Below are 25,264 nucleotides of genomic sequence, written 5' to 3' on the forward strand. Positions count from 1 at the left end.
TCAGGGAACAATCATAAGGGACACATGGATAAAGCTTAAGAGGCAGGTAGGATCAAAGGTGGGAAGTGGGTATGGCAGGAAATGGCAGTGAGAAGGGGAGTGGTGGAGAGAAAATGGAGACAATTGTGCTTGAACAACAATTAAAAAAAGAAAGAAGACCAATTTTTTTCATTCAATCATAATAAATATCACTGAAGTGCATATTCTAAAATTCAAACAGTAAACAGCTAATGACAGAGGTAAAACTACCTTTAAAAACTCTTTATGTATTAAGCTATGCATGATTATTTCCATTATAACAAATAAAATAACACTATAACAGGACTACTGCTATTGATTTCTATTGAAGTAGGAAATTAGTATGTCAAAATAGACTTAGTATTTTGACTGGTTGAATGTTATGACTGCATTAAGATACCTCATGCCTGCTTCAGGAAATGGCAAAGATGGGGTTTTCAGTAAAGATACATGAGTATTTTAAATACTTAAATGTAAATGTGTTAGTAATATCCATATTAATAACCATTGTCAACTAAACATTTTAATTATTTAATACAAATAATACAAACTATGTTTGTTTACTACAATCAAATTAGAAATAAAGTGTCAGAGAAATAAAAGTGATTCCTTAATGCATCTACTAAATTGGATTTTGTGGGTAAAGTTTTTATAAAAATATATTTTAATATTTTAGTTTAGTTTGAAATCAAGAACTATGTTTGCATTTTTAAGTTCTATATTTTTGCGTATATTAAACTTGATAAAAAATAGAAAAAATCAAAATGTTGCAGGATGTTTTTTGTATATAACAGCTGTTGAGCTTTATTATATTAATGTTATCTTTTACAATGGTTTTGGTCTATTTTAACTTTTTGTTATATAAGTGTTCAACTCACTTTGAGTTTTGTCTCTTTTATCTATTTTATTCTTGTAGCATTTCTACAAGAGATCAGCTGCCTTTGTATTACAAGTAGTTGGTAAACATTCTCCTCAACTAGTTCAGACAATAGTTGATTGTGGAGCTCTGGATATGCTTGTGATATGCCTGGAAGATTTTGACCCTGGAGTCAAAGAGGCTGCAGCCTGGGCACTTGGATGTATAGCAAGACATAATGCAGGCAATGAAGCATGTTTTAAACTAGGGGAGTGGGATGGGATGGGAGTAATAGACAGAATACTGTACTTAAAAAATAACTAAATAAAATAAAAAATCCATAATATTTAAAAAACCTAAATAATAATAATATACTATCATCTATTTGTTTATATCTATTTACTTATTTTCATACTTAAATATCACATTAGGGTATAAGTCTCATGAGAATAAAAACTTTTCCCTGTTCTTTGTTCTATTTCTATTTTATAACAATGAATATGTCTGGTTTCTTTTCCCAGTTCCTGGCATGAAACTTTACGAATTTCTTGAGTGATAGAGAGTTTGGTTATTCATGAGCTCTTTGTATCACACCTGAATTTATGCTAATAAGGTGACTGGGAGGGTGACACACCTTGATTCCACTGAGACAGTGCATGAAAGCTTTTCCTTCTGGACCATCCCAGAACTTGTCCTATGTGCATCTTCTTTTGGTTGGTATAATTTTTATCCTTTACATAAAATTATAATAATTAAAAAACTAGGATTATTAAATTTTATATTTATTAGATAAATCTGGCTTTGTTTAGTAAAACTTAGGTGAGTTTTTAATGATGTTTCTCTATATTATGAGAGATAAGCTCCAAATGATGCCCAGGTTGTTTGGGTTATAAATTTGTAAAAACATCTATACATTCCAGTCTTAGTTAGCAGAAGAGAAATCTGTAGATGGAAAGAGAAGGGGGAGCAGGAATTGAGCAAATGACATATTAATTCTTAAAGTCTTTGGCAAATGGGTTCAGTTAAAATTATTCTAGTTCATCAGCCCTCAGGGTACATTGAGTCTTCGCTCTTACTTATAATGTAGGGTATTCAAAATTAGTTAGGAGCCATGTCATATGAATGAGTAGTGTTAAACACATATGGACATAACTTTCCAGGGCATGTTTGTATTCAGCTCGTATTGGGCAGGAAGGAGGAGAAAAAGACGGACCACCTTTGCTTATAAACCGACAGCTCAGTGCCAGTAACTTTTGTGTGAAGGTTATGCTGACACCTCTGATCAGTAAAAAATACATAGGTAACAAACTTCCCCCACAATTTTATAGAAGTTGCTAAATAATATGAACAAATAATACAACAAGGCTATGCAGTTTAACATAGGTAAAAATGACCTATTTTGTTAGTAATCAAGAACTGCGTATGAAAACATCATAACCCCTTTTATTATTTGGGAGAAAAAAGAGTAAAGAAGAAATAGAGCCAAGTGGCAAAGAGCATTGTGTTAGCATGAGTTTCAGTACAAGTTTTACCATTTATTTGCTGTGTGACATTGAGTATGGCTTTTAAACTTTCTGAACCTTTACTTCCTCATCTACAAAAAGAGGGTAACTACTTCCAAGTTATTTTAGAGATTTATTGTAGGTGGTCAAAGTAGCTACTTTAGAGATTTGTTGTGAGGATGATGAGATGATATATGTGAAGCACTTAGAACAGTGCTTGACACATGGTAAATATTAAAAAAATGAAAGGTATTAGTATTAATACTGATGGTTAGAGAGGACATGATAATGTTTATAACCATTGATAGAAACACTACAAATTGTATAAACTTGTGGGAAATTGTTTGGTAAAACTAATCTAAGTCACAAAAGAGTTTATGGTTACTCTAGAAAGCCTGCTTTGGGAATTGCTTTTAAGGAAATAATTCCACAGAATAAAAAACTATATTCATGCAAATGTTATTGTAGCATTATTTGTCATAGCAAAACCCCCCAAACATTTGGCGGGAATTTACAGGTTAAATTATGGTAGTTTATTTAATAGACTCTCATTCAACAAAAAGTGATTATAAAGTAAGAAAGAACAAAATTATATATTACAATTATAATAATATAAAAATAAATTTTTATGTGAACATAAATTACAAAATATACATGTTTGCATTACTAGGGTGTTAGAATTAAGGATATTTTTCTTCATTTTTCACATTTTCTTTCTTTTTTTTTTTCAATGTCTAGCTTTTTCTAAAAATCTTTATTGTATTTTTTCCATTATCATTTAGTCCCCGTATACCCCTCTCACTCCAGCAATCACCACATTGCTACCCACTTTCATGAGTCCTTTTTCCTTTTTGCTCAACCCCTCCACTCCCTAACTTCCCCTCGCTCCAGGTGTCATCTGTTCTCCATCTATGAGTGCCTCCATCTACAAGTAACTTGCTTGTTAGTTAAGTTTATTCATTAGGTTCCACCTATGAGTGAAATCATATGATATTTGTCTTTCTCTGACTGGCTTATTTCACTTAGCATAATGTTTTCCAGATCCATCCATACTGTTGCAAAGGGTAACATTTTCTTTTTATGGCTGAATAGAATTCCATTGTGTAAATGTCACCTAATTATTCTATACACTCATCTATTGGTGGACACTTGGGCTGCTTCTATATCTTGGTGATTGTAAATAATGCTGTAATGAATGAACATAGGGGTGCTTATGTTCTTTTGAATTAGTCTTTTTGGTTCCTTAGTATTTATTCCTAGAAGTGGGATTGCTGGGTCAAAAGGCAGATTCATTTTTAATTTTTCAAGGTATCTCCATAGTGCTTTCCACAGGTAGCTGCACCAGTCTGCATTTCCCCCAACGGTCCAAAAGATTCCCCTTTTTCCACATCCTTGCTAGCACTTCTTGTTTGTTGATTTATTGATGATAGCCATTGTGACAGGTGTGAGATGGTCTCATTGTGGTTTTAATTTGCATTTCTCTGATGATTAGTGACATTGAACACCTTTTCACATGCCTATTGGCTATCTATATGTCCTCTTTTCATAAGTATCTATTCAGTTGCTTTGCCCATTTTTTAATTGGGTTGTTTGGTTTTTTGGTGTTGAGTTTTGTAAACACTATAAATTTTGGATATTAACCCCTTATCAGATGTGTTGGCAAATATGTTCTTCCATTCTGCGGATTGTCTTTTTATTTTGTTGATGATTTTCTTTGCTGTGCAAAAACTTTTCAGTTTAGTGTGGCCCCATTTATTTATTTATTTATTTATTTTCTTCACCTGGGGAGATATATCTATAAAAATTGATATGAGCAATATCAGAGACTTCACCGCCTATGTTTTCTTCTAGGACTTTTATGGTTTTGGGTTTAACATATAAGACTTTGATCCATTTTGAATTTACTCTTGTGTGTAGTGTAAGAAGGTGGTCTAGATTCATTTTCCTGCACATATCTGTCCAGTTTTCCCAACATCATTTATTGAAGAAACTATCTTTAGCCCATTGTATGTGCTTGCTTCCCTGTTGAATATTAATTGACTATAAAGCTGTGGGTTTATTCCTGAGCTCTCTGTTCTGTTCCATTGATCTCTGTGATAGTTTTTATGCCAGTGCCAAGCTGTTTTGATTACTATGGCCTTGTAGTATAGTTTGACATTAGGTAGCACTATTCCTCCAACTTTGTTCTTTTTTTTTCTCAGGATCACTGTTGCTAAGTGGGGCCTTTTGTGGTTCACTATAAATTTTTGAGATATTTGTTCTAGTTCTATGAAACATGTCATTGGAATCTTGATAGGAATTGCATTGGACCTATAGATTGCTTTGGGCAGTAGGGACATTTAAATGATGTTAATTCTTCCTACTCATGAACACAGTATGTGCTTCCACTTATTTGTATCTTCTTCAATTTCTTCTTTCAGTGTCTTGTAATTTTTTGAGTACAGGTCTTTTACATCCTTCATTAGGTTTATTCCTAGGTATTTTATTCTTTTTGAGGTAATTGTGAATGGGGCTGTTTTCTTAATTTCCCTTTCTGTTAGTTTGTTATTGGCATATAAAAATGCAACTGATTTCGGGATATTAATTTTGTATTCTACTACTTTGCTGAATTCATTGATCAGCTCTAGTAGTTTCTTGGTGTGAAATATTTGATTTGGGATTCTCTAAGCACAGTTTCATGTGACCTGCAAATAAGGACAGTTTCACTTCCTCCTTTCCAATTTGAATGGTTTTTACTTTTCTTCTTGTTTGATTTCTGCATCTAGGACTTCCAGTCCTATGTTGAATAAAGAGGTGAAGTGGACATCCCTGTCTTGCTCCCCATCTTAAGGGGAACACTTGCAGTTTTTGCTCATTGAGTATGATACTGGCAGTGGGTTTGTCATATTTGGCCTTTATTATGTTTAGGTATGTTTCCTCTATTCCCACTTTGCTAAGAGTTTTTATCATAAATAGGTTCTGGATTTCTTCAAAAGCTTTTTCTGCATTTATTGATATGATCATGTGTTTTTTATCCTTCATTTTGTTTATGTGGTGAGTCATATTGATTGATTTGCAAATGTTGTACCATCCTTGCATTCCTGGAATAAATCCTGCTTGATCATGGTGTATGATCTTTTTGATGTATTGCTCTACTCAAATTTCTAATATGTCATTGAGGATCTAGCATCTATGTTTGTCAGAGATATTGGCCTATAACTCTGTTTATCTGGTTTTGGAATTAAGATAATGCTGGCTTCGTGAAATGAGTTTGGGGGCCTTCCCTCCTCTTGGATTTTATAAAATAGTTTGAGAAGGAGAGCTGTTATTTCTTTTCAGAATGTTTGGTAAAATTCACCTGTGAAGCCATTTGGTCCAGGGCTTTTGTTTGTTGGGAGTTTTTAAATTACTACTTTAATTTCATTAGGTGTAATTCTGTCTATTCAAATTCCCCGATTCTTCCTGATATATTTTTGTAACATTGCATGTTTCTAGGAATTTATTCATTTCACCCAGGTTGTCCAGTTTGTTGGCATATAGCTGTTCATAATATTTTCTCACAGTCCTTTGCATTTCTTTGTTGTCAGTTGTTACTGCTCTTCTTTCGCTTCTGATTTTATTTATTTGGGTCATTTCTTTTTTTCTTGATGAGTCTGGTTAAAGGTTTGTCAGTGTTGTTTGTCTTTTCAAGGAACCAGCTCCTGGTTTCAATGACCTTTTGTATTTTTTTAGACTCTATTTCACTTATTTCTGCTCTGATCTTTATTATTTCTTCCCTTCTACTCACTTTGTGCTTCATTTGTTATTCTTTTTCAAGTTCCTTTATGTGTAAAGTTAGATTGTTTATTTGAGCTTTTACTTGTTTTTTTTTTTGAGCTAGGCTTGTAATGCTATGAATTATCCTCTATAATTGCTTTCCCAGTGTCCCACAGATTTTGGGTTGCTGTGTCCTCAGTTTTGATTTGCTTTAAGGTATCTTTTGATTTCTTCCTTGATCTCATTTTTGACCCCCTTGTTGTTTAATAACATGTTATTTAGTCTTCATGTCTTTGTATGCTTTTCAGTGTTCTTCTTGTGATTGATTTCAGTTTCATAGCATTGAGGTCAGAGAAGGTGGTTAATATGATTTCAATCTTCTTAAATTTATTGAGACTTGTTTTGTGTCCAACATGTGGTCTGTTCTAGAAAATATTCCATGTGCACTTGAAAAGTATGTATAGTCTGCTGCTTTGGGGTGAAATGCTCTGAAGATATCAATTAAATCCATTTGATCTAGTGCATCATTTAAGACCACTGTCTCCTTGTTGATTTTCTGCCTGGACGATCTATCTATTGAAGTCAATGGTGTGTTAAAATCCCCAACCATGACTTTATTTCTGTCAGTCTCTCCCTTTATGTCTATCAAGATTTGCTTTACATAGTTAGGTGCTCCTATGTTGGGTACATAAATGTTTACTAGGGTTATATTCTCTTGTTGGATTGTTCCCTTTATCATTATGTAATATTCTTCTTTGTCTCTTACTATAGCCTTGGTTTTAAAGTTTCTTTTGTCAGATATAAGTTTTTTTTCTCTATTTGCATAAAATATCTTTTTCCATCCCTTTACTTTTTGTCTGTGTGTATCTTTCAATCTGAAATGGGTCTCTTGGAGGCAGCATATATGTGGGTATTGTTTTCTTGTCCATTCATCTATCCTATGTCTTTTTGGTCAGAGCATTTAAGCCATTTACATTTAAGGTGATCATGGATAGATACATATATAGTGCCATTTTATTATTAGACTGTTTTCCTCTGTTTTTCTTTCTTTCTCTTTTTCTTCTTCTTAAAGCAAGCCCTTTAACATTTGTTGCAGTATTGGTTTGGTGTTAACAAACTCCTTTAGCTTTTTCTTGTCTGGGAAGCTCCTTATTTCTCCTTCGATTTTCAATGATAGCCTTGCAGAGTACAGTAGCCTTGCCCATAGGTCCTTGCTTTTCATCATCTTGAATATTTCACACCACTCCCTTATGGCCTGAAATATTTCTGTTGAGCAATCAGATGCCAGTGTAGTTGGTGCTCCCTTGTAGGTTACTACCTGCTTTTCTCTTGCAGCTTTTAGGATTCTCACCTTGTTTTTAAGCCTTATCATTTTAATTATGATGTGTCTTGGTGTTAGCCTGTTTGGGTCCAATTTGTTTAGGAATCTCTGAGCTTCCTGGACTTGTGTGACTTTTTCCTTCACCAGATTAGGGAAGTTTTTGGTCATTATTTCTTCAAATAGGTTCTTGATCCCTTTTTTGCTCTCTTCTGGTATTCCCATGATATGGATGTTGTCATACCTCTTGTTGTCCAAAATGTTTCTTAAGCTCTCTTCCTTTAAAAAAAATTTTTTTTCTGCTCTGCCTGGGTGTTTGTTTCTGTCTTCCAAAACACTAATTCGATCCTCTGTTTTATCTAACCTACTGATTATGCCTTCCAGTGTATTATTTATTTCAGATATTGCATATTTTATTTCTGACTGGTCCTTTTTTATGGTTTCTATGTCTTTTTTCATGCTGTTGAGTATCTTTATTATCATTATTCTAAACTCTATATCTGATAAATTGCTTGTTGCCTCCAATACTTTTAGTTCTTCTGGAGAATTCCCTTTTTTTTTCATTTGTGACCTGTTTCTTTATCTTCCCATTTTGTCTGCTTCTTTGTATTTTCTTAGTTCCTAAACTGATAAGCCATTAAACATGATTGGCTGCTAATCTAATGAAGCTATAGTGAGCAGTTGGGCTTAAGCACCACAGGGTGGGGCAGAGTAATTCCTGTGGGTGGAGCTATTGCTTCCCCTCAGGCTGATGCTATTTGGAGAGGAGTAATCTGCCGGAGAAAGCCCTATAGGGAATGACTCAGCACGTGGATCCTGGTACCTGTCCCTCTAGTTCTCTCCCCAGGGTCACCAGTCCTAGACTTACCTCAAGGGTCTCTAGTCCTCTCTGCCCTCCTTCTGCTGGAGCCCAGGGTAACTGGCTGCAAACAAAATTTTGTGCATTGGCCCTTTAAGAGGCTCTTTGCATCTCTAGCCATTTCTCCCTGGCAGACAAAAGTCCTGCTGCTTTTCACAGCTGGATGTTATCTGGGTTCCGTTCTGGCTGTGATGTAGGTTGGAGTGTCCTGCTTGGGGGTTAGACTCCACACTCTTTAGGGGGAACTCCCTGGCCACTGAAGTATCCTTTCAGAACTACAGATGCCATCCATGGGAGCCCAGCCAGCCCTCTCATTTCTCCATACTCCCTACCAGTCATGTTGTGGTGAACTGGTTTTTTCTCTATGCATCGTTATAAGGCTTCTCTCCAGCTAGTGTTCAGTAGGTTATTCAGGATGCTTTCTCTACAATTCAGTTGTAATTGCTGATTGGTCCTGGGAGGAGGTTAATGTAGCTTCCACTTATTTCTCCACCATCTTGGATCCTCCCTTCCAGATTTTTTATGTATATGTATGTATAAAATAATAGCTACCATTTACTGAGTAATTACTATGTGCCTGGCTCTGTACAGTGTGCTTTAGATACATTATCTCATTTTGATTATGCTACCTTTATGGTAGATACTCTCTCTGTTAAACAGAGGAAGAAAGTGGAACTTAGAGAGGATACCTGAAATTATAATAAAGGTCGACCTAGGATTTGAGCCTAAATCTGTCTGAATCCAAAGCCCATGTATGGCCCACTTTGCCATACAGCTTCACTAAACACTTCCTGAATGAGCATTAAAAAAGAAATCCAAACAGAAACAGTAAGAAGTTCTCTAATTGTTATGTTTCATTTGGTCCTAAAATGGTGACACTATTAAATACAGAAAATGAATAAAATGATATAAAAGTATTGAGAAAGTAAACTATTGTCCTGCTTAGAATGATTCAGAATTAGTATATTAAATTATTTCCTTAATATCTGGATTTTGGTTTTCTGGATAGGTTCGCCTTGGGACTATTGCTTAATACATGATGATTGAAAAAACTAAGGTAGTGTTTTAAGTTAGAAGCTGGTTATCATGGAGAAACTACATGGAAAAAACTTAATTTTTTTAATGTCAGAGAATTTTATGACAAACAGATTATATTGAGTTGTCTAAAAAGTCTATGTTTTTTCTGTAAAATAAAAGACACATTTTTACTAATAACTTTACTGATTTGGATATTTTGAGTGTGTTGGCTATCTCCCACATGGTAAAACATTGATTGTTATCAATTAATGTCTCAATTTGATTGCCATCAACTTTAACTGGTCTACTTCACTGTGGAGCATCATCCAGTGAGAGATTTCCAGTATGAAACTTTGCAAACCACTTTTGACATGTTTGATCAATCATAGCACCTTCTCCATATGCTGAACAATTGAGTTTCAATTGTGTTTTTACCTTTCTTTTTTTTATATATATATATTTTTTCTTCTTTTTTTAAAAATATTTTATTTATTTATCTTTAGAGGGGAAGGGAAGGAGAGAGGGAGAGAAACATCAATGTATGGTTGCCTTTCATGCATCCCCTGCTGGGAGTTGGCCTGCAGGGAACTGGCCTGCAACCCGGGCATGTGCCCTGACTGGGAATCGAACTGTGATCGCCTGGTTCGCAGGTCCGCGCTCAATCCACTGAGCTACACCAGCCAGGGTGTTTTTACCTTTCTTGAAATAAGAAAGCATAATATGCCAAAAATGTTGCTTATTTTCTTCTATCCTCACTATTAAATGGCTACACAAAAATTCACCAATTTTGATGTTTTTTTTAAATGCATGCTGATATAACAGCTGTCACAATACATTCTAACAAAATTGTTTTCAATGAAGTTAAAGACAACTAAAGGCTACTGAAGCCATTTATGAAAAAACAAATGAACTTTTTTGGCAACCAATGATATGAGTATTTCAAAGGGTGGTGCAAAAGAGCTTTGAGGGACAACTGTACAGGCACATTCTCAGGCAGGTACCCATTGATATCTTTTCCATACCTCTTTTTTTTGTTCAGTTTAAGGCTAAATGATAATGGTTTTTAAATAGAACCTGTTTTAGGGGTTCCATTCAGATTTTTTGCTATAATCTGGTTTCCACATGGAATTCTCTCTGTAATTTCAGTATTTCACGGTACTTAAAGGCCTGGGACTCAGAAGCTCCCAGAAGAGATTACTGCATAGGTTTCTCTGAAAGAAGAGGAAATGTTATTAGTAAGAAATAAAACAAGTCATTATTCACATCCTGAATATCAGTGGAAATAGAAGAGTTACCTCCAAATAACCTGGTTTCTTTCTTGACAAAAATGGGGTAGATTGAGATTAATGGGAGGATATTCATTCAGTGTTTCCTTCTTAGTGAGGAAATGTTTAAGAAGTTTAAGAAATATAAACTTCAAATCGAGATGCAAAAGACAGTGTATCTTTAAAGGCAATAGAAGAAAAAGACTTTGTGTATGGGAAATAAAAATAAAGTAAGCACTGCCAGCTCAGTGGATCGAACACAGGCTGAAGAATCAAAGGGTCACCAGTTTGATTCCTAGTTGGGGCACATGCCTGGGTTGTGGGCCAGGTCCCTAGTAGGGGGCAGGCAAGAGGCAACCACACACCAATGTTTCTCTTCCTCTCTTTTTCCCTCCCTTCCCCTCTCTCTAAAATTAAAGAAATAAAAATCTTTTAAAAATAAAGTAAGCATACAGTTAGTAGAGGAGACAATGAATAGGCATCATCTGATTTTTCCTTATTTGAAAAATACAATTTAAATCTATACTTAGGTATAGCTTTTAAAGCATTTTATTGATAATCAAAGGGAACTGGGGGCTAACAACCAGAAATGACAGGTTTTAAAAAAATTCTGTGCAAATAGTATCATTAAATTTCTATGATTGAACCAGCAGTTATTAAACACAGTTGATAATATGTACCTCTTCCTTTGAAGATAAATTATTTCTTTATGTTTTTCCTGCTCCTTAATAAAGACTGAGGTAGAATTCTTTTCATGTTGGTTGTCTCTCTTTTTCCTTGTTTCTATACTCTTTCACTCTATAGAATTATTCTAATCAATGTCAAATCTCTCACTATTTCTAAAGATTAGTCCTGGTTTGGAGATTCAAGTAGTGAGGCAAAGGGGATGGAAGTGTGAGAGGCAGGCAGAAGGAATCATGGCTCTGTGGAGCCACAGTGCTTCCTGTGCAAAGGCCCCAGAAAGTTGCTTCACCCTACTCAAGGTCCTCCTTCTCTCCTCCCACCTGGCAACTTCTGTCTGCCTGCCTTGTTACTCTGGAGCACAAGAGTGTTATGGAGGAGTGCTTCCAATGAACTTGTGTTAAGAGTGTGGCAGCAATTAGAGTACTTAGTGAGGTGAGGGCAATAGCCTGACTGAAAGTGTGAGGAAGGAGGAATCATATAAGTGTGTTTTGTATAAACAATCTTTCACATTTGACCTCAAAAATAAGCTTTAACAAAACAAACAAGCAAGCAAAATGTAACCAAAGACACTGAAATACAGAACGTGCTGACAGGGTCCAGAGGGTAGAGGGGAGAGAAGCACAGAGTAAAAGGGGATGGACTCACATGAATAAGTATGAAGGACACATGGACAATAACTAAGATGGGGGGTGGGGATGGGAGGGGGTGGGGAGCACTGGGGGGGTGCAGGGCTGGGAATACAAGAAAGAAAACTGTACTTGAACAAAAGTTAAATAAAAAAAATAATTTAAAAAAAAAGAAAGGGAATTTTCAGGATGGGATACCCATTTTGTCAAAGTTTGTGCAGCAAGCAAGTGGTGGAGACAGGATACCCCTGGCAAGTTCCTTTTTCCTTCTGTTAAAAAAAAAAAAAAGCTTTAAATGTTTATTTTGGGAGCTTTAGCTAAAAATCCTGTCTTTTGTCAACTTGGTCTCTTACAAATTTTGGCTATTCTCAATTTTGGCAAACAGCAATACATTTGATTACGTGTTATAAAACACTTTAGTTATTGATATAATTGTTCTATATCATAAATGAGGAAACTGAAATAGAGAGGTTAAAGGATTTATTTTGGTCAGACAGCAACTAATGGTGGAACTGGTGGAACTCAAAACCTCTCAGAAATTTTTTCATTTTTATAGTGTAAGAAAGGAAAGTGTATGAGAGCTCATCATTCTTTGTTTTAACTTCCTTCTTGTATTTGAACGTCTTGCCAGATACCTCTGTTTTGATCCCTGATGGCTGGTTTCCACATGTGTAACTATTCTTTCTCCTGTAGACCTGATTTATGCCCTTTGGACCTAAATCAAGTGGGAAATTACCATTCCAGCTCAGTAGCAGTTCAGAGATGAGATCACAGAGGCCAAAGATGATCAGCGCTTCCAGGAAGTGGATGGTTTGGACACTACAGAAACATGTAGTAGAGTGTATCCTATTTACTAAATAAGTAATGTAAAGAAGGAATCCAGACAGAGCTGGCCCACCCATTTTTTTTATCTTGTATAGAATGATGAAGTGATTAAAGGAGATAACAATTTAAAAATTCAGAAGTTTTGCAAATATTCTTCTCATGGCATTCGTGGCACCTATATATAAATACCAATATCCTAAATTGTGTGGAAGAGGTTTAGGAAGCAGTAATTAACTTTTTCAAATTCCACATGTTACTAAGAGATATCTGAATTAACTTTGTAGTGCATGTCTTAGAGTAAGTAAGGATGTGCTGGAGAAGGGGACAAGAGCCTGGCAATTAAAAATTATTTCAAAAGCCCTACAGACAACTTTCTTTATAGGTGCCTATAGATAATGTTGATTTTTGTACCACCTTATTATTTTTATTGATATAACTTTTTTTTTAATGAGGAAGGGTTGAGAAACACACAAGCATAGAGGCAAATGATGTTTATGGGATTACATATACTATACCTATTTTTATCCTAATATTTATTTCCACAAATACTCTTCTGTTTACTCAGGACTTGGTGAAAAAGAGAAAGTGAACGTAAATGTCTCTTTTATGTTCTTCGCGCATCGAAGCCAAATGTGTTTAACAAAATAACATTTTAATTATAACTTTATTCAGTAGTTATCTAATTTGTTAGTCATTTTTGGAGTTAGTTTGTATGGTAGTAAAAAAATATGTTGTAAATCCTCCTGTATTTTCATTTATTGTGATTTGAGTATTTGAAACACTTAGTCCTCTACCCCACACAATGCTTCCTCTACCTGATGGCCCCTAACATTCTTTCAGTCCGAGGCTTTGTTTCCCATTTAGTGCAAATACTTATGTGAGAAATGTCACTAAATGTGTGTGCTGTGTGAATAGAGGGAAAAGTATTTGTATCCTAGTGGTTTCATAAACCAAGTTTGAAAAGTGCATTGTAATGTATTTTTAAAATTTGAACAAAATTGTTTCTCAAACTTTATTTTCCAGTCACCAGTGTATAAATTCTCCTAATATCTTTTAAGTATTGAGGGAAAACACATTTTTGTGTACATTTTATATTTATTTACATTTGAATTTCTAGAAGTACATTGGGCATAGTGCACTTAACTGAGATTTGAAAGGAGTAGCACTAACAACTGCTGACCAGGGACCACTTTTGTAAAAATACCATATAAACTTTCTAACTATCCAATATCTCATTTCTCTCTTCCTTTTCTGTTTCCTCTTTCTTTTGGGTGTTCTTGCAGAGAATCCCACGAGGGCACCAGTAGCCCTTTGCTATTGAAGCTCCTCCATTAGCCTGAGTTCCTTGAGGGCAGGGACTTCTCTGAAACTGGGCTGGGGCAAAAATGTAAATGCCAGTGAAGTTTGAACAATAAAATATGAATTTTCCATTTAAGTTTTTGTTAAGCAGAACACAAAATTATAGGTAGGGTGAAAATACAACTATGATTGCAATGTTATGACAAGGAAGTGAAAAACAAATGTAAAAATTTCTAGGTACAAAAAATATATTTTATAAAGCTCTGATACCGAATAATTCATTTTCTTCACTATAAGAGCACTCCAAACTCTCTCTACTTTTGCCTTATTTTATTCAGCTTAGCCTCAGCTATTAAGTAGTTATAAGTCAAAAATTGAAAATTGATAAAATTGGGGTTTTAAAAATTGCTTTAAATCTTATGCTACCTATTATCTTCCAAGGCCATACCTAAGTTTTTATCTTTTCCTACCTTCTGTTTCTCTCATCTCCACTTCTTAACATATTTTGAAGCTCTTTTATACTTGAGCCCTGTAACAGTGTGCCTTCCATTCCAGCTGATTGTAATTTCTTACAAAGGTCCCATTAATTTCAGATCAGTGGCTCATTTGACTTACTTGACTTTTTAAAAGAGCCAGAAGTACTTAACCTTCAAAGCATATGTATGCATGTATTTATGTATGTATGTTAACCCTTAATCTCTCCAACGCTCAACCCATCCATGTATAAGGGTTAGAGCAGTGGCTCTGAAGACTGGGTGAAGAAAAGTGGTGTGGAAATGATGAGAACAGGAAAAAATGACATTTGCAGGGGTGGTGGGGAGGAGATAGATAAAAATTGTATATTAGACTTTTTCATAATAATATGCATATTTTTCCTCCAATCTTTGCTCCCTCCCACCTGAAATTGGAGATATCAATTTCTTAGCTCAGAATTATAGCTTTACTGAGCATTACATATGGAAGAATGTTGCCCCTGTCAGATATGTTGGTGAAAAATTAAAGGGTTATGGTAGCCAGCCTTCAGGATGGCCCTCCAGTGTTGCCTACTTCCTTTTTTTATTTTTATTTAAAAATTTTTTTAATTTAATTCTTGTTCATTGTTGCCTACTTCCTTTCATTCACATCCTTATGTAGTTTTCTCTTACACTGTACCAATGAACTATATAGCAGAAGTGATGGTATATCACTTCTGAGATTAGAGTATAAAAGACTGCAGCTTTTGCCTTGGTTTCTCTCTTCTGGATCATTCACTTTGGTGCAGGCTTCATCTTGAACAGCCTGTGGAAAGGCCCCCAAAATGAGAAGGAACTCAGAGGAGTGTGGTTGGGAGCAGGTACTCTAGAGTCCCAGTCAAGCCTACAGCCCCATCGTGAGTGCAGCCTAGTGGGAGGTCACAGATCTAACCACCCAGCTAAGCTGCTCCCAGGTTCCTGATCTATAAGAAACTATGAGATAATAAATGTTTCCTGTTTTGGGCTGTTGAGTTTGGTGTCATATGTTGCAGAGCAGTAGATAACTAAACCAGTTGTAAACAGCTGGGTTAGACCAAAAACTAGACACATTTCTTCTACTTTGGAAGTGACATTCCTAAAATCATATTGGAATATGGTCAGTATATGAACAGGTTTGGCAACTGCAACAGCATATTTGCTTTTAGTACAATTTCATAAAATCATGAAAAATTTGGCTGAATAGGGTGACTGATTATTATAACATTAACATCATAAGTGGTGGCCAAATTTTAATGGTTTTTAAGACTGCTTTCTTTCACATAGGCTTTGAAGTGATATAACTATGTGTTTTAAAGCTAGATGCAAAAACTAGCTTATTTTTAAAACTGATAATAGGACCACCTAAGTGCAGAGAGATGATGACTTGTGACTTTCTTTTGCTTTTTAATGAAACAAAGTATAACTTTTTGGAGGGCTTTGGAACAGTGAGTTAAAAGTAGTACTTGAAAAAATAAATTTAAAAAGCAATAAAATTAATAGAAATTAAAATTCCTGAGGTGTTTGATTTGTCTGATTATTTTTAATTAGTGTGCTAAATACATACATAGATATACTTCTTTCTTTTATTCCTTCCTTTTGGAGAGTTCTCTTCATTGTGAGTTCTTTTCATCAGTTCTCATGTTGGATCAGTTAATTTTTCTTTAATTTTCTTCTGTGTCTTCCTTATAAGACAAAAAATCAGTTGAGATTTTAAAGGCCAGGTTTTGGGTCTTCCTCAATTTCTCCTGTGAATTTTCTTATATAACCAGTAGAGTGGTTCTTCCTTTATGACTCAAAAACATGACCACAAAAGCAAGAATCAAAGGTAGCCCCTCCCACAGGCTGGTTTAGAAGGTGTGAGGTGTAAGCCTAAGTGTTTTATTTGGCCTGCACTGTGTTCTTTAAAAAAAGTGTTGGCAACACTTAAAAACCCGGCGATTTCACATTAAAAATCAAATTTCTGGCTTGTCTTGAAAAATCGAAAGATCCGACAATAGCAGGCCTCTATTCCTACATGGCCACACTGGGCTGAAGCTGAGTAACTCCTATTCCTTGTAGCTGGAACCTAAACTTTTCCAGTGTACTGCTGTTCCCCCACTGGGCATTTTTCTTTTCTTTTTTATATGTATTGATTTTTAAAGAGAGAGGAAGGGGAAGAGAGAAAGAAAGAGAACGAGAAATATCAATTTGTTGTTTCACTTATTTGTGCATTTGAACCCGCAGCCTTGGTGAATTGGGGTGATGCTCTAACCACCTGAGCTACTGGGCCAGAGCTCCTAACTGGGTATTTTTCTTACACCCTCTGGCTTCTCTATTCTAGTTACTTGCCTGGGTCTTGTGGACATTTCAGTTTATTGCTCTTAATCTTAGCAAACAACTAGCCATAAATAACAGTTAAGAGGCATGAATAAGGCCATTGTGAGAACTACTAACGCAAAATTACTTTTGCCTGGCTTATCTAGCTTTACCTGTTATAGTCATGCTTATTATACATCGATGGGCATTTCTATCTGTGCTCTTTCCTTCTAGTCAGTATGAAGTCATTTCTAATATCCCATTCATCCAGCTTTAGATAATACTAATTTTATAAATGTTGATTTTTAAAATCCTCTTTCATTTGTGTCTCTTTTTGTTTTAAAATTAAATCTAAAGTTATACTGATCTTTGTTGATTATTCTAAATTGAAGATTCTGATCCATTTAAATGTAATACTTCACACCTGTTAGTGAGTGAGCACTGCAAGGGCAGGTTTTTTTTTTCCTAGAGGAGAGAAAAACCCCTGAAAACAAAACTCCATGTTCTGAGAGCAGCATAGAATAAAATTCTTAAGAAAAAAAGCAACTGTCTAAGATGCAAAGAATTGTTACCCCAAAATTTCACATTATTAATATTGAAAGAGTTTTATGCAAATAAACCTCATAAATGTCATTAGAAAGAGTCATAGAAAAACTGAGACAGGACTGTAATAGATGACTCCACCACCATCCCTATCACAGCCCTGTGGAGGAGGCTGCCTCAGTTTCTTCACTCAATAGTTCGTGAGGCCCAACAGAACTAGTCATTCCTTACTGAAAATGGCTGACCATCAAATTGGAGAACTTTATATTTAATTGTATACAATGTATGCTTTTAAAATGATTTTTAGTAAGGAAGGTGCTATTAGATCTTACTCTCTCTGACAATTTACAATCTAAAAACATAAAAAATGATGAATAAACTTTAACATCGAACAATGTAATATTTTAACTTAAATGTAATAAAGACATGGATTAAGGCAAGAGGGAAAGTGTGAAAAAGTAAATGGATAATATTTTTAGTGTATATTAGTAATTCTTTAAAAAATAATTATATACTCTTTCCTAATGTTTTCTTTAGAGAAGACATATATTCCCACCATTTTCTGCCATATTGAGAAATAAGCTAACATGTTGTTTTGTCCTTTATAATAGTAATGTTAATATAGTTAGCCTTAGCAGTAGCTATATGTGTGGACAAAAAAGTTCATTTTTCTTTTATTTTTTAAAAATATGTAATCACATTGAAGACAATCTGGCAAATGGAGAAGAAAAATATATCACTAATAGTAACACCAACCCAGTGTAATTCCTGAGGGTACCTTGGTGGAACATAAAGCTTTTTACTCTGCATTTGTCTTTGCATAACTACTGCTAATCTTGCTTGTTATTAATAACATATAATTATGTCAGCTGTTGTGCACAGCAGAAGGTGTATTTTTAAAGAATAAATCTTCTTGAAGATTCACTTCGAATTTAAAATAAGACTAAGATATTTTCAGACACAAAAGATAAATTTCTTGACTCAACTGCTTTTTTTTGTCAAATCTATTCTGAGCATCTGAATCTATATCAATCTTCAATTTCATAAGCATGATAATTAATTGAACCATATTAGAGTTGAAAAATGAGCTCGTCGAAATTTCTCCTATGAGAAGTTTGTTCTTAAATGTTATGAGAATTTTGTATGTTTTGGTTACTACTGCTTTTTTATAGGGGGAAAAAGAGAGATGGAAGTAAGGCAGGAAGCACTGCCTGAAATGGCAACCTTGTATGCATTTTCTCCCAACACCTCACAAACTTGACTCCTAGATCTGCTCCATACTTGTAGTGGTCTGTTTGTATATTCGCCCGGGGCAGAATCTTCTAGAATAGAACAATGTTTTAGTCTATTATTCTGCTTCCCCAACATCTGGCCAAGTTTCTAGCACATAGTAAGTACTTAATGAACAGTCAGTGACTAAAGGGAGAGGAAAATATGCACATACACTGAGCATAAGAGAGGACAGAATTACATCAGGATGGTTTTGGCTGTAAGTTACAGAATATCAACTGTATATCAGCTGTGGCTCAAACAGTAAGGACATTTTTTATTTCACACGACACCAAGTTCAGAGTCAGGGCAACTCCAAGACTGGTTATGCAGCTGAACAGTGTTGTGGAGGACCCAGATGTTTTTCATTTTTGAACTCAGCCATCCTCATCATATTGGTAATTTCTTTCATTATGGTTGCAAGATGGATATAGGAGTTCCAGATGTCATTTGCAGAAATGGCCATGTCCAGCAAAGAGGCAGTGTTTCCCCCTGTGTATCTCTGTTTATGACTGAGGAAAACGTTTCACAGATACTTTTAGCTGATTTCTACTCTGGCCCCATTGTCCAGGATTGGTTCACGAGCCTATGCCCTGGCTGACAAAGGCTTTTGTGTAGACAGTCACTGGCACTGAAAGGCCAAAGGAAGCAATAGTAGGAAGAGGGGAAAGATATACCACAGGAGAACGAGAAGAGTGATAGGAGGCAGGCTGAAAGAACCTGTATTTTGTAGTGTATAGTAAGGTGTGCATTATGCAGATGCCAGTCTTACAGAATCATACAAATTCAGAGATGTGAAACACAGGAAATCACAAGTACAAAATTACTAGGCCCAATCCAGGTCCTTGAATGCTTTATTACCTTTATGGAAAATCTTTCTCTGGTGCTATCCTCAGCCTTTAACATCACTACTCTAGAGAGAACAGAAAACAGCTTGGGTAATATATCAGAAGAACAGTTTGCTTTATCATTCACATTGTAGAGTTCAGGGAAAAGAAGATATGACACTTTGTTTTTCAAGAAAAGGATAAAATGTGTGGAGATCACAAAGATAATGGATTTTTTTAAAGAATCTTAAATTTTTATTAATAGTACTTTTAAGCAGTTATAGTTTACTACATATTTTTGACCCAGAGACTATGTATAAAAGTTATCCAGGGGTGTCCAGCCTGCAACCCCCAGGCTGCACGTGGCCCTGGATGGCTGTAAATGTGGTCCAACACAAAATCATAAATTTACTTAAGACATTATGTGATTTGTTTTTTGGATACATGTCACAATGTATTTAACGTGTGGTCCAAGACCATTCTTTTCCTTCCAGTGTGTCCCAGAGACCCCAAAAGGTTGGACACCCCTCTCTCAAAACAAAATGTTCAATCCACACCCTGGCTGGCGTGGCTCAATGGATTGATTGCCCTCCTATGAACTGATAGGTCACCTGTTCAATTTCCAGACAGGGTATATGCCTGGGATTTGGGCCAGGTCCCCAGTTGGGAGCATGCAAGAGGCAATTGAATGCTGTCTCTCTCGTATTGATGTTTCTTTCCCTCTTTCTCCCTCTCTTCCCCTCTCTCTAAAAATAAGTAAATAAAATCTAAAAAAAAGGTTCAATCCAATATATATATATATATATATCTCCTAGGTGCCATTGAATATGTACTATAAAGTTGTTATTTTTGTATAATACCTATGTAATGTAAACTCAATTGAATTAACATATTAATAATTAACATAAAATATAAGAATTATACCTAGAAATTACATATAGTATCACACTTTTTGTTTCTTTCCATTCCTCTGGGTGGGTGGTGTGGGAGAGAGAGAGAAATAGTGATCCCCTGTTTCACCTGCTGTCTCGCTGGTCTTTAGGCAACTGCAGCAGAATCACAGAGGTGTTTCTGAGTAATGTTACAGTATTAGGTTGGTATTCCAGTCTGTTGCAGCTTTTGATTTTTTTTTAAGAAGCATTTTTCTTTTGTCGGCTTCTGGTTCTTGATTACATATTAACTTCCCATTGTATTTCATACTTCACACTAGATTTTTAAAATTGAAAGATATCTGCTAATCAATGTAGTGTTAATTTGTAGAAGTCTGTGGTCTGCACTAGAGTTGAAAGCATCTGGCACATAATAACCTTCCATTAATACTTGTTTAATGAAAGAATGAATGGTTTATACAATATTGAGATTTCTAAGATAATTGTAATAACTTGAGGAAAACAAATATTGGATGATAACCTGTATTTGCTAACACTGTTTCCTTTTAGAAAATGTGGTATTACCCATCTTTCAAAAAATTAAACACCACATTTTCTTTGGAAACTTCAAGTGATATGCTGATTGATAGCTTGGCTATTAAGACATAAATTATCAGGGCATTACAAATGTGGAAAAATGAGAACATATTTTGAAAGGAAGAAATTATAGATATGGTAATATATGATTCCTTAATGGAGGCCAGGGATAAAATAAACATAGAATTTTGTAACTATGTATTGTGCTTTATGTTTCTCAAAAAACATTGTTTCACATGTATGGGTCTGCCTGACTGTCTCTCATATCTATAGTTTAAAATCTTTAAAATGTTTAAACATTTTTATAGCTGTTATTCTTGGATACACAAGTAAATCAATGTGAATATTAAAAAATGTTTATTTTTGACAAGTTAAATGATTAAAATAAATTTATTCTTTAATCTAAACATTAATACTTATATATTAAAGTATGCTGTTTATAGATTTTGTTTTGAAAATGTTTTTATGAGTACAATAGAAATGCACATTTTTATTTTTTATAAAATTTTTAAAAATCTTAAAAAAATACTATGTGATGCATGGAATTTAAAAATCAACATTGTTAGCACAAGATTCATGTTAATGTTTACTCATGTAAATAGTACAAAATACTGCCTAATTAACATGGTTGGTAAATTTTTGGTACTTTAATTTTCTCTGTTATTGTAAACCATGCATAAAATGCTTGCCTATTGAGAAGTGCAGAATTGTCAGAGCTTAAACAGCTGACATCTGCTTACTCTCTTAAAAAAAAAAAAAGAATAACAAGCCATTTCAGCCTAATCTACCTCAAATGTGTTCATGTAAATGGAGGTCCATCTATTGACCTGTATTCTTTTCAGCTCAGGATTGGTCCACATGGTTTATGAAACCAGGAAGGCTGATTTGAAATGCAGATGTCGAGACAGTGAAGTACCCCCTCCCCTTTTTTCTTTGCTGTATCTGTCAGGGTGAAAAATGGCTTGCACAAGGGTCAGTCACCCATACTCACTTAATTACTTTTCTTGGACCCACAGAACTGTCACAAGCTGTGGTGGATGCGGGAGCAGTTCCTCTTTCACTACTCTGTATCCAGGAGCCAGAAATTGCTTTGAAAAGGTTGGCTGCTTCGATCCTCACTGATATTTCAAAGCATTCTCTAGAGTTAGCACAGACAGTAGTGTATGTAGGAGCCATTGCTCACTTAGCTCAGAGAGAATTCTGAACCCTGATGTTCAATCGAACGTATTTAAAAATAAGTTAAAAAATAAACAAACTTTATTTTTTAATATAAGAAAATAAAAATGTATATAGATTAATATTATATTTTCAGAACTAATTTATAAATATCATTGGAAACAGATGTGACTATATTATATATTTGGTCTTTTAATTATCCTGTAAAATTATCCTGTGAGGAATAGACAACAAAGACATGACTGGAAAAAGTATGTGCAATGCTAAAAATTAGAAGCAGCATCAGTATTAACATTAATCACTAAAATAAGGAATCATATAATGACTGAATCTGAGGGCAGGAAAGGATCTAAAAGATTTTCTACCTCACCACTACTAAGTGTCTTATGAAAATCTTCACATTTGTTTGTATTTTTTATAGCTTTCTAAAGTCTGATCTTCAGTTAGTAATCACCAGTTAATTGTGTCCTATAAAATTTTTGCATTGTTAGTGCTAACTGAGCAATGGAAAGTTCTTTGGAATGGTATCATCATCATGCCAAAAATAAGATGTTAGTTCTGCCTGATCTTTTTTTGTATTATATTACCGCATGTATTGTAAATTAACAATTTAAGTATTACAAAATTAAAAAACAGTATTTATCCAAAGGTAGTATTTATTCATTGCTCATCTGCAATAGAGATTTAAATATTCTATACGATGCTAAGACGTTTAATTTGGAACTGAAGCAATCTAAGAAATTCAGTATTTAGGTATAAGACTAAGATGTAAATGTCTCTAACATAACCAGAAATTTTAGGTTATGTTAGACATGTAATTATTTTTTCTTTGTATAAAGGAATTTGACTATGTATAAATAGCTGTTTAAATTATATCTGAATTTTGCATTGGACCCTAAGTAATGCTTTCTTTTGGTTTTTGCCTGACAGCATCAGTTCCTTTTAGCTCTCTGTCAGACTGCAAAACGTTCTGTGGATTTGTCAGAAATGGTAGTTAAAGCAGAGATTTTTCCAGTTGTACTTACTTGAGTGAAGGACAAAGATGAATACATGAAGAAAGATAATTCCACTTTAATTGGAGAAACTGAAAAATACATACCTGAGATTTAAAAAAAGCTTTAACTACAATTACATTAGTTAGTTTTTCTTGTTAAGTAAAACATCAATTTGTAAAAGGTCCAGGTTCTATGCTGCATGGTTTGGTTAGGTCAGTGTTTCTCATGCTGAGTACTATGGACATTTGGGACTAGATAACCCTTTGTTGTGGGGAGCTGTCCTGTACAGTGCAGGGTGGATATTTAGAAGCATCTTTGGTCCCTGACAGTAGCATCTCTTCCCATATCATAATACTTGAGATTGTCTCTGTATATTGTCAAATGTTTCCCAGAGGACAAAGGTGCCCCCTGTTGAGAACCCCACTGAATTATATCATTAAAGTTTGAAACAGAAAAACCAGTTTTTATCATTTCCTGCTTTCCATGTAGACTTTTGCTATTCTTGTCATTTCTGGTCAGCCGAGAGTAGTGAGAGGTTGTATATACTGTTTTAGGGTGGGAGAGACCACCAGGCCCCCAGCCCCGTGTGACTGCTCTAGTAGCTGCTCTTATATGGAGCTTCCTATTCTGAGTTCTTAGATGCCAAAGGCATAGAGATGAAGCAAGCCTGGGTGGATTCTGAAGTTGTATCTTTTTCTGTGTATATTTTGATTAATCAATTTCATTTTACTAAAGCTTAAAGTCTTCATTCTTTATTTTGCCTAATATCTTTACTTGGTTGCAATTTTTTATGATTGAAGTGTAATCAGCTAGTAATCATTGTTTGTGAAGAGGGGATAATGAGGCTAGAATAATTCAAGTCTGACATTGTCGTTCAGCATTCAATGATTAATCTGCTTCCTACTCACATGTTGTGATTGGGGCTTTCAGTAGTTAGCTAGTTATGAACTAGCCCTAGGCTTAGTGTCTAGGTGAGGAATTTTGACAACCATTAGAATAGGGATAAAAGTTGTGCTATCGATGCATGAAAAATTGAAGCACAAGATAAGCTCTGCATAGTGAGTATATTTGTACATTCAAAATAGGATTATTATACTTGTATATTTCTTTAATAAGTATGTAATTTCATGAAATCATATTTCAAATTTCACCAGGTGTTACTAGGTCCTATGTAAAAATGTTTGGCAATACTTAAGTAATATTTAAAGATTATCCTATGCTTTTTGGTCACAATTACCTAGCTCTCCTTCCTTTCCCTTAGCTTTCACAGTTGATAGTTAACACAGGAGGAGTTGCTGCCGTGACTGATTGCACTGGGTCTTGCAAAGGAAACATAAAGCTGCCTGGCATCATGATGCTTGGTTATGTGGGATCTCACTCTGAGAATCTGGCAATGGTGGTTATCATTTCCAAGGTTCGTTCTTGCTTGATTTTCTCCTAGTTATTGTAGTGAAAAATTCTAAGACAGAACCATAGTAATACTCTCCTACAGATTATAAAATATAACTGACCAGAGTGAAAGAAACCTGAAGAATTCTTCAGCTTCTTTTCAAAGATTATTAGGAAGTTTCTGAAAGCAATGCTTGAAGTAAGGTTTACTTTGTATATAGTTAAAAGTTTTACTCAGTATTCAGTATATATAAATATCAATACCTCTGAGTATTAGTATTATATCAATTGAAATACAGTATTCAGTGTATTTGTATCCTGAAGGATTGACTGTACATATTTACAAACATGTAAAACATACTTTGATTAAAGACAACTATTTAAATTACATGCCAGTAGTCATTCTCCCCTTTCCTGTCATTTGGATAGGAGAGGACAATGGCTAAGACATCTCTTTTTATCTACTTTCCAACAGGTTTCATGAATTCATTTCTCTTTTTAGATGGGGGCAATTCAGAGCACATGTTAGACAGCAGTGTTTTGTGTCCTTGCTGTAGGAATTTGGCCTCATCTCAATTTACAACTTGGTAGTAACCCACCATAGAGTGTAGCCCTGACCATAGTAGGTGTTCAAAAATATTGATTGCATGAATAAATATTGATCTCCTGAAGAACGCTTCAGAGGTTGTGTGCTTATAGTGTCTTTGGCAACCCTCTGGGGTGTAGGTTTCTTATCAGCATAGAAAACCTGCTGCTGTATGTTAAACAGAACTGTGGATTTTTTTTTATCCCTTGCTAATCCTCAGAAT

The 25,264-nt window shown here is 34.9% G+C and overlaps 1 protein-coding gene across 1 annotated transcript in view; it reads left to right on the forward strand.

Moving 5' to 3' along the window:
- SPAG6 (sperm associated antigen 6) overlaps positions 1 to 25,264 on the forward strand; it is a 60,710-nt gene that overhangs the window by 19,300 nt on the left and 16,146 nt on the right. Inside the window, 5 exon segments of the mRNA XM_042053991.1 lie at positions 935 to 1,118; positions 21,912 to 22,087; positions 22,090 to 22,119; positions 23,002 to 23,173; positions 24,326 to 24,480. Of these exon segments, the coding sequence (XP_041909925.1) occupies positions 935 to 1,118; positions 21,912 to 22,087; positions 22,090 to 22,119; positions 23,002 to 23,173; positions 24,326 to 24,480 (717 nt within the window).

The sequence above is a fragment of the Sturnira hondurensis genome, unplaced genomic scaffold (assembly GCF_014824575.4).
Source record: "Sturnira hondurensis isolate 20B ecotype Veracruz unplaced genomic scaffold, ASM1482457v3 Scaffold0009906, whole genome shotgun sequence".
In the NCBI taxonomy this organism is placed as follows: domain Eukaryota; kingdom Metazoa; phylum Chordata; class Mammalia; order Chiroptera; family Phyllostomidae; genus Sturnira; species Sturnira hondurensis.